Below are 13,106 nucleotides of genomic sequence, written 5' to 3' on the forward strand. Positions count from 1 at the left end.
AGCCCTGGCACCGAAGTTTGCGTTCAAAAGGGCAACTCCATAATGAACCTTTATCATTGCTTGTCATAAAGTAACATCACAGCAAGGTCTATGGACACTGATACTATGTATTGGGTCAGTTACTGTGTAAATCGAGTAGACTTCTGGAATCACAGTGTTTGTAGCTGTGACACAAGGATGGTAAACATCTTAAAAAATGGAACTTATGGGACATAACTGTGCAAATTTAAAATGCTGAAACAGATCGGAAAGACACAAACGCACACTTACCACCCACCTGTATTTGGCATGACTAAGCGTCCTCCCAAGTGGCCAAAGACACCAGTGGTCCTCAGTTCTGTCCTTGTGGGAAGTGATGATAGATTCTGGATGTAGGGTGTTTTATTTCTGGGGTGCATCGTACTAAAGCTACGGTTGTTTCCATGGGGAAAAGTCCCGGAATGATTCTTGCCATGGTACTCAGCTCTTTCAGACACTCCCAGGGAAACCATGAATGAGCTCTGAACTTTGACTTTGATGTCGGACAAAGGGTTAAAGAGCGAAGACTCTGTCATGAGTTCTTTGTCCAGCGGGTCCTGTAGGCAGATGGGCCCGCTGTATGTTCGGCTGACCGTGAGGTCTGGTTGCATGGAGGAATTCAGAAGCAGGGGGTTACCTGGTGAAAGAAAATCGATCTGTCACTCGGAAACGAAAAGGCGTCACGGTTACCCCCTCGCCTCTGACTCTACTGACTGCACAACCGCCTGTGAGCTTGCCAGCCGCCCTTCAGGCCCATGCTGAGTGTCTACGGCAGCTCTCACAGGCCAGTCAACGGTGACCAGAGCCTTGGGATGGGGAGCTCCGGCTCTCACAGCGGGTTCTCTGAATGCCACTGACCACAATCACTCATTCTCCAGAGTTCCTGGCATGCCATCTTTTCAAAACAAGTATTTCTGGCACTGTGTCAGGCAACTGACTACGGTATTATTGTTTATGTGATTATTTTAACTGGCAGAGAGAAGCTTCAAGAAAAAAAAAAGGAAGAAATGTTTTGCAATCCAGTTTGGAGCAAAAATAACATCTGTTCATTTTAAATGGTAAAAGGTGACACAGCGCGGTGACTAGGTAGTGCTGTTTATAACCAGAGAGGCGTTGGTGACAGCCCGTCTCACGTGGAATTCTGGGCAGTTTGTGGAGCTGGGAGAGGAAATGATGCGTCCTCAGAACAAAAGGGTCAGGGGACCATGTGGATCATATCACTCCATGTCTGAGTATATGTCACTCTGAGAGGGAAAGGAGGCACCACATGGGGACAGCGAGGCTCCGATTCTACGTGGGGAGCAGCTTAGAAGGGCTTCCTTTCTGTCTTGAAACAAATGAAAAAAAAAAATCTTTACAAAACCATGAGAAATTGGACTTTCATCGGCTGGGGCTCACCGATCTTTTTCTCAGCCTAATATTAAAAAGAAATGCTGTGATATTTTCTTGTGATGAAATAATCCCATTTATTAGTGAATAACGAAATAACCCTCAGTCCCAAACCTCCCACCCATATCAGTCCGTCAATGTGACTTCTCAAATTGAAACCCAAACCATATTAAACAATTTTCCTTTGGGGGCCTGACAAAATGTTTAAAGAATATTTTTGAAAATGTTGCAATTCCAGGCCATATTGTATTGTTTTTCCATCTTCATAATTTGTAGCAATGCCAGTAGGAAATCTATAACCCTGACTTTCCCAACCTCTTGTTCTGATGCTCGAGGAATCCAAAGTCAGAGAGGACTTTGTAGATCTAAAGGCTCCTTGATGAGGCTTTTTTTTTTTCCCCCCATGCTGGAGGTTCTCGTGTCAAGACACAGGCACAATCAAGGAGCTGAGCTTTTTAATGGAACTGCACTTTTTAATGGAACTGCACTGAATTCTACAGGCATCAGCCTTGTTCTTGTTTTGGTTTTCCCAGGCAAGGCAGGGGACGTAAGAACCGTGTCACAACTGAAAAGCATTCAGGTCTCAGGCCTTTCCGCTGAGACCTGAAAAATCGCATCCCTGAGGCTCATGGCTATTTTATCACAAACCTTCACCTTCTGAAGTTTAGCTTTTGGCCACTCTTAAAAGACCCTCCCAGCTTATGGAAAAGACCCTCCAAGTTTATGGGAAGCCAAGCAGCAAAAATATTGCCTAGAGTTACACTGAAGTCTAACTTAAGGAGAAAATGCCTGATTATAAAAGTATGTACATATGATAAAAGTCCATGGTTGAAGAGAGTGAGCGTATCAGGGACAACGACCTGATCACCCCACAGTTCATTTTGGAAATCCTTTTGAAACTTCCTGGTCAACTCCATGGTCTTCTGTTTAAAAGTCTGTTCGCCTTCCTGGGGTTCCAGCTCTATGTGCCCAGAAAGGGAGGTCTCTACAACAACGTGGGGTGCAAATCATCGGAGCATCAAGGTGAGGTGCATCATCACAATGAACGTAGGATAGAGTAGAATTTGAATAAAGGATTTTTGCTTTTATCACTAGCTTTGGGATAGTCTTGGTTAAAAATAAAAACAAAATGGTAAAGGAAGTCTGAAAAGGCTATATATTCTTTTCGAGAGTCACAATACATGCAAGCTCTAAGGAGACCCGCAAGATGGAGATGTGTTTGAGCTTACCCAAGTCAGCATTCTCCAAATGCTTCGGCGAGGGAACCACCCCCTCACCTGCTGCTCTATGGAACACACTGGCATCCTGTGCCAAAGTAAGAGGAAACCACTAGCTTCTGGACTGATACTCGCTACATTCGTTGAGCACCTTCCATAAACCAAGGGCTTTTAATCCTTGTCATTCCAAGTAGTTTAATCCTCACAAGAACCCTTTGAGGTGGATATTAGTATCGCCATTTTAAAGCTGTAAACACTGAGAATAATTAACTAGGTCATATAGCAATTTTGGATTCACTCTCTCTGACTTCAAAGCCTCTGTCTCGCATACTACTGTCGTTCTTCTGTTTTACAAGGTTATTGTCTAAGACACTGGTATCTTATTTGATGGAAAGATTTCTAGTTTCTCATGTAGTATAAAAATAAGTTCTTGGGGCACCTGGGTGACTCAGCGGGTTAAGCGTCCGACTTCGGCTCAGGTCATGACCTCGCGGTTCGTGAGTTCGAGCCCCACAGCTCAGAGCCTGGAGCCTGCTTTGGATTCTGTGTCTCCCTCTCTCTCTCCCCCTCCACTCTCTCTGTCCCTCAAAATATAAAGGTTAAAAAGAAAATTAAAAACAAATCCGTTCTTCATTACATTTATTTCTAATGAAACAAGTCAAGGGGATGTGTCCCTTTCTGAGGCCAAGCAGACTCAGCCCTGAAACTCTGGTGCCCAGAAGTGAGTGGCAAGCAGGAAAGCATTTTGTCTCTGCCAGACATTTCCCCATTTCTCGCATGCTTGGGTTCCACTTCAGAACCCGACTGCTACTCAATCACGGCCATGCAGCGAGACTTCTTGTCCGGGGCTACTGGCGCTAGTTATGCGCAATAAATAGAAATAAAGGTGACAATATCGACAGTAAGGGTCAAGGTGGAACACTTCACCCTTTCTGAAGGGAGACAGCTTCATTTTTTTTCTAAGCCCGAAACCAGAAACCACGTATGGCTCATCTCCATCTTGCAATCAGAAACGGATTTGGTTCACATAAGAGAATTAAATGTCTCTGTTTGGAAAAGGAGTACTGCCATAGTTTGACATGACAGATTTCCTTCTCCCTCCAACAAAAGATTGCCTCCACTGGGCAGCAGGTGAGAGTCGTTAAGGCTGGGAACTTCATCCCTCCCCTCCCCCGCTGGCTAACTGACCTATCGTATATTATCTAAAGTCCTTTTAACTTATATAAGATAGAAGTAACCCAAATAACTCCACCTAGTACATAGTATATAATACCTATGCATGGGAGGTTATAGTAAAGTGGTTGGTTTTCAGACTTGAATAATCAGCGTTTTAGTTCACTAAATATCCTCAGAGCAGGCTTGTTAAAACAGAACGTTGGCTAATCTGAGATAAAATAACGTGCTAAGTTTACTACATATCAAAGATGGAAGTGCCTCATTAAAAATGTTGTGAATGAATGGGAAACTGAGATCCATTCATTCTCATAGTAGCCAAGGACTTGGGCAGACTACGCGACCGAGCCTGGCTTCCTAATGTGTGAAGACAACTAGGTTAGCGGCTCCCAGTGCCAAGAGCTACCTTCACACAGGGCCGAAGAACACTGGGGGTCCTGTGTGAGCGTAGTCTCTATGGTCCTGAGGATGAGGTGTTGGGGGGCCCTACGCCGCTGACCTTGACGGACTGTTTTGAAGTTGAAGGTCTGGAAGCCACCTGTCAATGCAGAAGAGTCGATGACGTCCACGCCATAGTCACTCTGGCTCCGTCTGTAAAGGGTGACACCAATGACCAGGACTGCAACGGCCACCACGGCAGCGCCCAAGCCCGAGTACAAAGCAATGTCGCTGGCATTCTCAATGCCTGAAAGACACAAGAGAAATCCTAAATGGCCAGCATGGGCACAGAGCCGAAGAACCACCCTGGGATACAAAATGAAATGCTATTGGATTTTTGGAGCTACTTTTCAGAGAAAATGACATATGCAGCTAGCCATAAGTTATACTCTCTTTCACACATAATCATGTTTCTAAAATACCCTGTATAAATCAGAGGGATGCTAGTCAAATATCTTGACTGCATTAGGGCAGCTTACCACATAATAAAATCTTAAAGACAATCAATTTTGCAAAGAATGTAATATTTTTCAAGTAAAAGCAGACAACTCCTTAATTTACTTGGTTTAGAAAGTCATATTTACCTGCAAAGTATTTTTTTTTTGCATCTTATTTTTATTTGAGGGAGGACATGAGATCCACATACAATGACAAAATATGGGTGAACTGTTCTGCTTATATATGACGTGGGGCACATGCATTCACAGAGAGTGGGCTAGGGTGAGAAGGTCAGACACAGTCTAGGAGTCAAGAGAGAGAAGACCAGAGCTCACAAATAGGCATTTTAGCTTTGGCACAAATCATTCAGTTTAAGAGAACATCGACAACATCAGGTTAGCGTATTTACAATCATCATGAGAGAATTTCTGTTGTGAGATATGGAGATTTTGGTCCTAGGTGCTCCGATGTCCACGGTCAACGTTTTCCAGCACCATTAAATGCTAGACTTAATACATTTTTGCGAAAGAGGACTGGTCTCTAAAAGGGCACATGCTGTTTCTCCCATACCTCTCCTACTCCATCCTATTGAATGCATAGGCAAAGCAAAAATAAAAGCGTTAGTTTGAATTGAGAATGTGGGTGTCTTCCCAACCCCCAAGATAGGTTGTAGCTGTTTCCCAACTCGTCTGCTAGTTGTACTTTGCGTGTGGTTCGTTCCTGAAGACCTTCATCATGGCTACTGCAGTTCAGCATGAGATTGATCCAAGGCCACGCGACCCTACAAGAGGCATAATCTTGCAAAGTATGTGGAAAGAGAAGGTGGCAAGTGCCAGCTATGTTATCCATCCCCTTACAGATTATGGGGTGAGTACACATAATAGGTCCAGAGGTACTTGCTCTGTCACCCTGTATTAGGTTTAGAGGCTAAAACAGAGCTATCATATATTCACCTGGTAATTGCATGGTGCTTACTATGCATTCACTGCAGCCTAATACAGTACTTATGTTATCACACGAGTACTACTAACCAACAAAGTTAGTGGACTGTAAAATAAGGCGCCACCAAATTAAAGAGTGAACAAGGAAACCAAGCAGAACCGGTTCAGCAATAGGGCAGTAAACACACACAAATAATTCGCAAGGGAGCGAAACCATCCGAAAGAACGGTATTTGAAAGGTGAGAGGATTGTAAGACATTTTCAATAACCACAGCGGCCTAGGAGGTGTTGAGAAACAGGCTGTGACTTAGGTTTTAGTTCCAATGTCATGATGGTCCCCACGGGAGAGGGACAGGGATGGAGGCATCTGTGTGGTCGGCTCTGGCCACCCAGAACCATGTGTGTGCTGACTAGCACCGGTCCCAAAGTTCCAGTGTCTGCCTGTGTCCCACAGGGAAAGGGAGGGGCAGCTGGGCTCTCACTGATGTTCCCTCCCTCCCTCTACCCAATTCAGTTCCGTGAAGGGAGTCGCTGTGCTCAGAGCAGAGAGGACACAACACCGCAGAGGTAGCAAGCCAGGGTACTGGGAGTAGGGAAAGAACTTTGGATTGAAACCAATTAGCCTTCCCCCTCCCCACCCCCCTGCTTCCCACCAGTTCCTCGGGCACTACTGACTGATGACACTATCATTTTAAAAGGTGTATCTGGGGAGAACACACCTGCCCAGCAACCGAGCACACACAGAGAAACAGCCTGGCGGCATACTGAGTGCAGCTGCTGAGTTGGCAAAGTAGAGCCAAAGACCCCTTTCGCTTCCCAGGTACTAAAAATAGGCAGGAGCCGAGGCCAGGGGGATGATCAGGGCAAAATACTTCTGGAAATGGACATCCCCAGACAGGAACATCCTGAGCCCAAACAGTAGCGGGAACCAGTTGGGTGAGTTCCTCTGTATTTCTGTCTTGTTTTCTAGGTTTCCACCCTCCTGCTACCCACACACGCAGAATCTCCCTTCTCTCAGACACAAACCCTGTCTTTAGGAAAGGACCCTACATAGGCCTTCAGACTGAGATTTAAGTGTTTGATATGGTTCAGTGCGTTTCCCAGGAATATTTGCAGAATCTATTTGACTTAAGAGAATGAAATACTGAATTATAGAATTAAAAAAAATGAGTATAGGGACTGTGGAGCTGGGGGGTGAGAGAGAAAGGGGAGAGACCTGTATGGAGAGCACTGCGTCCTTATAAGGCTCACCCTGGCATTTGGTGGGACAGTCTAATCTAAAAGACAAAAGTCAATCGACTCCCTACAGGAAGATAAGCAAAGTGGTGTTTACTTTACAAGAACAATCTGTCCTGGGAATTAAAACCTTCAGAATCTAATAATTTCATTTATTCCACAAACATTTGTGGAGGGCCAACCATGCAATGGAAATGAGGGTGCACGGAGGAATTAACATATTCTTAGTTGTTTCTTGTCTAACGGTTCTAACGGTGGTAAAAGACAAGTGGTGAGATCCTGACAGGGAGACACAAATACTCGAAGCCACATGTATACATCTCAAGAGACATCCTTACCAACAGCTCAAGCCCTTCCAAAGTTGGGCCACAGTGCTTCTTTCTTTCTTTCTTTCTTTCTTTCTTTTCTTTTCTTTTCTTTTCTTTTCTTTTCTTTTCTTTTCTTTTCTTTTTGCTCTTCTATCTACTGTTTTTACTTCACCTCCTTCCTTTCTTTTTCTCACTCTGCCTCACTCTTTTCTAATCCATCCTCCAGGACAGTAGAGTGGTTTTCCCTGTAAGGATACCTGAGTGCTTATAAACATAATTCACTTTTCTTGTGTGTTCAGGACTGGGTCCAGAAGAATCTGAGATTTCGTTCCATATTTGCCACCACAAGTTCATGGGAGAAGGGAGGACGCTGGGTGTAAGCCTGTCCGTGAGCACGCAGGCACCTAGGGGGAGCTGCTGCAGAGTCACTGCATACACGCGTGCGCACAGTCATCACTTGTCCAAACGTTAGAAGCCACCACTGGTCCTTCCCAGGGGAGTCGTTCTAAGGACATGACCGCGTGGTGCAGGCACTACCCAGGCCCCAATGGCTTTCTCCGTGTCCATTTCAATGCTCATGCTCCACTCTGCAGCACTGCCTCACACCCCAAATTCAACTGTAATTTACCTGCCAGATGGATGCCTGTTAGTGAATAGCCCTGTATGACAGGTCATTGTAAAATAAACCCTTGGTCGCGTGCCAGCTCAAGGTCCTCCACCTTCAAGAAGGTAACCCTGTCCAGGGGCGCCCGGGTGGCTTAGTCGGTTAAGCATCCGACTCTTGATTTCAGCTCAGGTCATGATCTCATGGGTCATGAGTTCGAGCCCCGCATCAGGCTCTGGATGACAGTGCAGAGCCTGTTTGGGATTCTCTCTCCCTCTTTCTCTGTTCTTCCTCCACTTGTGCTCTCTCTCTCTCTCAAAATAAACAAACTTAAAAAAAAAAAAGTAATACATACAGCAACACATACACACATGTGTTGCTGGTTTGTTTGCTCCAAGTTAATTTGAACAAAAGCACTGATAACCCCATGACTGATAATGCTATTCTTTCTGTGGGCACAGGTCTTTGTTTCACAGACGAAGCTTTACAGATCAATGTGTTATTGATGTCTTTCCTGTGTTTTCATCCCTATTTTCCTTGAACCGAGAGTCACAAAAGCTCTAGGTAAGCATGGAAGAACGCAACGTGAGGTACAAAACAAACAAACAAACAAAAAACTGTTGCATAAAATCCCCAGCTAGAGCTGACGGCGAAATTTCTTGTATTCCAAATTACTCAGGAACTACTGAGGAATACGTTCATTGCTGGAAAGGAGTGTAGAGACAGACTGCAGAGACAGTCTGCATAAATTAACAGAGCTCTGCGGAAATTAGGACCCAAGAGAGGAAATGTTTATGGGTTCCCTTGGCCCAGAGAAGGCAGAGCTGTAAAGTGACTGGAGGTGATCTTTAATGCGGAGAGGGTTGTCACAAGAGGAGAGCAGGTCTATGATAGGAACTCAATGACTCTTCCTTTACGATGACGCTAGTAACCAACTCTTTGCCATCTCTAACAAGGACTGAAAAGGAGGATGTGGCCTTTTATGACAGACATTGGGACTCTGGTTAGATATTAAAATGACCTTTTCTACAATGAGGGTTGTTAAAAAAAAAAAAAAAGCTTGTAGTTCTGAGGGAGATTGTGACACTTCCTTTCAGAAAGTCTCCCTCTAAAAAAAAAAAAAAAGAGAAGCAGCAGCATAACTTTACAATAGTCTGCAGTCATTTTATTTATTTTTGGTCAAAGCTGGTGAGATGGTCTAAATGGCCTTTCACAGCCCCTTTGAATTTCGTAGTGCAAGGGACAGGGATCAATAAGTTCGATGTCTTTATGAATTGTCATCACACCTAGTTGTTGCGAGGAACTGATGTCCCCAAAGGACTAAATACAAGGGCTGTTTACATGGTTTGCCTTTCTCTCTTCACATGATTCCCCTCAGAAAGACCGATTCTTGCCACTAATTAATGGGAATATAACTCAAGTCTCATGTTATGAGATTAACTATATTACCACTTTGAAATCTATCTTATAGGATCAGATAGCTACAGAAAATTAACAAAGGAGCATAGCAAATGCCTTTCTAACACAGAATATTCTATCTCCTATTAAATACTGCAGAACGGCCATTGCTACCCCTTCAGGAGAAAAACCAATAACTTGAATGGACATATACTAGAGAGAGTGAATTGCTAAGGAATCCACACAATCAAAATTCACACAGAGGCCTAGGAGAGACAAAACAAATGGAAGGCTAAAGAAGCTGTTGCTGTGCTGAACTCCCATAGACAGCCAGTACCCGGCCATCTCAGGACCTGCCCCTGGCCCCTTGCACAGGCGGTGTTGTGGATACAGACTCACGTGCCAAAATATTTAATTAGATGTTGAAATACGATATAATAGAAGATACTGTTTATACTTGCTGTCATTGAGAAGCAACTTTTTTTTTAATACCACATCAAAAAATAGCTTTTGGGTGGTCAGCCGTGGCCAACCATGGTGAATAATTCCAACTATATTTGCAGTGCTTGGGGTCTTACAACCCCGTAACCCATCAACACCTCAGCTTTTCTAATCTCCTGTCAAAAACCTCATTATTGTTACTGTGATTGTTGATTTACTGTTGTAATGAAGGACAAAAGTAGCAAATTTTTGAATAGTGCTTACTACGTGCCAGGCACTGTTCTAGTTCAACGGCAGCCCTCCTTCTCACCTGCCCTTCTTTCTAGCTGAAAAAAAGGGAGGCTGTCCTATGTGAGCTCACTTTCCTACCACTCAGGATTTCTCTGCTCCTTCACAAGTGTTTCCTCCTTTTTCTCTGTTCCCAGAAGAGCTGCTCTTCTGTATCAAGTCAGCTATGATCCCGTCCCCTCCTGCCTCCACAGGGACTTGGCCTCATTCATTATTCCCTTTTGGTCTTACATCTTCAAACTTTTCCTCTGCACCTGAGCCTTGCCCTCTGTCTCCAAACACAGTCTGGTCTTCTTAATCACATCTCCCCAAATCTTTCCCCCAACTTCCTCTCAGATAACTTCTCAAAGATGTGGTCTTCTCTACACCCATGTTCTTAGCTCTTTCTTTTTTTTTTTTTTTAATGTTTTTTTATTTTCGAGACAGAGACAGAGCATGAACAGGGGAGGAGCAGAGAGAGAGGGAGACACAGAATCTGAAACAGGCTCCAGGCTCTGAGCTGCCAGCACAGAGCCCGACGCAGGGCTCGAACTCACAGACCGTGAGATCATGACCTGAGCCGAAGTCGGACGCTTAACCGACCAAGCCACCCAGGCGCCCCCTTAGCTCTTTCTTTAAAAGAACTCAGAGCATTGGTTTTTAACATTCAAGATTTCTTAATGCATGCTTTCTTAATACATAATTGCCCTAACCGGTTGGCTGCTGTCCCTGTTAAAAGAATAAATGAAAGGCATCTGGGTGGCTCAGTGGTTAAAATGAGTTAAGCTCAGTCAAAAATAGTTAAGCATCCTATTTCAGCTCAGGTCATGATCTTGCAGTTCATGAGTTCCAGCCCCATGTCAGGCTCTGTGCTGGCAGCTTGGAGTCTGGAGCATGCTTCGGATTCTGTGTCCCCCCTCTCTATCTGCCCCTCCCCGGCTCGCACTCTCTCTCTCTCTCTCAAAAATAAACAAACATTTAGAAAAAAAGAATGAAATACATATTTAAGATGAGGAAATGTTTAGTAAGTATAAAAAGGGACAGTATTCAAGGAGAAAACACATTCTCAAACTACTCTTTCTTCAGAAGTAATCACTCTTGACAATATCTTTGAGACCTTTTGGGAAAAAAAAGAAGAGTAAATATCCTTCATTCATTCATTCATTCATTCATTTATTTATTTAACCCTAAAGGCTCCATATTATATTTCCTTTACTGTACTTTGTTTTGTTTTCTACATACAATATTTTGTAGGTCTTTCCTATCAGAATCTATAGACTGACTTCATTTCTTTTTACATTTGCCTGGCCTGTTGTCAGGCTGCAGATAATTTAATTAGTCCAGTATTTCTATGTCCTTTGATTGTTCTCTTACCCTTTAAAGTCTGCCTTTCCCCCAAATCACTGTTCCTTCTTGACGGTTGTTTATAACTACTGCATCAATAGTAATGTTCTCTGTCTTATTCCTTTCCACTACTCTCTAGCAGTAGACAAGCCAAGCCAACCCTCTTTCCAGAGAGGAAAAAAAAAAGTCCCTTAAACTGGATTCACCTCCCTTCTTCCTTATTGTTTAGTAACTACCCTTCACTCTCAACGTTCTATAAACAGACTTCAAAGCTCAGTTCTTAGCCCTCTTCCTGCCCCCTTGCCAAAATAATGGGATAATTGTTCACAGTGCTATTTCCTTGATGCCTAACACTCTCCATTGGAGATGTCTTGCCTCGACTCCTGTGCGCAGACCTGATCCCATATCTCCTTCCTGCTCAGTGGACGAAACCACCTGCATGTTGTGCTAACGTCTCAAACTGGTCATCTGACTTACAGATTTGTCATTCTTATCTCTTCAAATATTTTCTCCTCTTGAATTCCCTTTTTCAGGTAATGTGACACCATGAGTGAGAATGGAGAGTCATCTTTCATTCTGTCCCCATTGATTCTTCCCCAAACCACTCACATGCCTTACTCATTACATCTCCAGTGCCTCTCGCATCTCCACTTCCATAGGAGACACCCTACTTGACGCTCACATTGTACAGTCTCATCTTACCTAGGACACAGTCTTTGGTCACTCAGAGCCATTTTCCACTGGATTACTCTTCTTAAGAAGAGTACCACAGTTCTGGTACTGCCACTCTAACATCTTTAGACAACTCTCTAGTATGAAGTGATTCCACTCCAAAAGGGATTTATCTTATGGCTCAAGACACTTTATGCTCTACATCACCCCAGTTTTCAACAACTTTTGCCCATTTCTCATCCATATGGACCCTACTCTCTGGCCAACTCCGATTACTCATTTTTTCAAGTAGATCTTGTACTTCAGGCAAGTTTTTCTTTTTTTTTTTTTTGTTCAGAGGTTTTGCTCCTACTGAAAGGCTCTCCCCTCCAATATCTCTTTCAATTTTAACCATTCTTCCCAGATTGACAATTAGGGAGCCTATTTTATAAAACGTTTCTTGATATGCACATTTCTCCTTTTAAGCAAAGCTGCCAGATTTAGCAAATAAAGATATGACGCAGTTAAACTTGAATTTCAGATCAACGAATAATTTTACTGTATCTCCCATGCAATATCTAGATATGCTTATGCTAAAAATTTATTTATCTGAAATCAAATTTAACTAGGGGTCCTCTGTTTTGTCTGGTAACTCTACATTTGGCTACAAAATATCTGTGCTTTTTCCCATCAGATAGGAAGACCGGGTTAAGGCAGGGGTTAGAGTAAAGAAAAAAATAGGATTTGAACTCCAGCTTTTGAGAAAATGACTTCACCTTATTTAATTTCCTATCCTAAAAACTGAAGCCACAAACTCTATCAACTTTGAAAATACACACAGGTGGAGAGACGGAGCCTGTGAATTCACAGTTTAACAAGGGACCCGGGTTATTCTGATGGTGAAGAACACATTGGTCAACCAGCTACTTTCCTGTCTCTGCACAGTTCTGAGGTACATGATGAACAAAATCCTGTTGCATTAAGGGCAGAGTCAACAAAGTCATTGAACACGGTAGTAAGAAAAGGCACACACTTATGATAGGATGAAAATTGGATAATAAGGACATTGGAGATGCTAAGAAAATGACAAATGTTGCCTATAAAGATGGGTTGGATTGATTCACAGTAGGGGGTGACCTGAAGGACAAAGTAAGTCATGCAGTTTGCAAAAAGTGCTCTATGTATGCAATAGAAAATAATCAGGAGATGAAGCAAAATGATTAGGGAAAAAAAAATGTTTAAA

General features: G+C 43.3%; 1 protein-coding gene across 1 annotated transcript in view; it reads right to left on the minus strand.

Moving 5' to 3' along the window:
* Positions 1–13,106, minus strand: part of UNC5D (unc-5 netrin receptor D) — a 237,344-nt gene that overhangs the window by 68,425 nt on the left and 155,813 nt on the right. The window contains exons 9-10 of the mRNA XM_032593062.1: positions 4,297–4,482; positions 278–655 (exon numbers count right to left, since the gene is read on the minus strand). Coding sequence (XP_032448953.1) covers positions 278–655; positions 4,297–4,482 — 564 coding nt within the window. The remainder of the gene's footprint in view (positions 1–277; positions 656–4,296; positions 4,483–13,106) is intronic.

The sequence above is a fragment of the Lynx canadensis genome, chromosome B1 (genome assembly GCF_007474595.2).
Source record: "Lynx canadensis isolate LIC74 chromosome B1, mLynCan4.pri.v2, whole genome shotgun sequence".
NCBI classification, from domain to species: Eukaryota; Metazoa; Chordata; class Mammalia; order Carnivora; family Felidae; genus Lynx; species Lynx canadensis.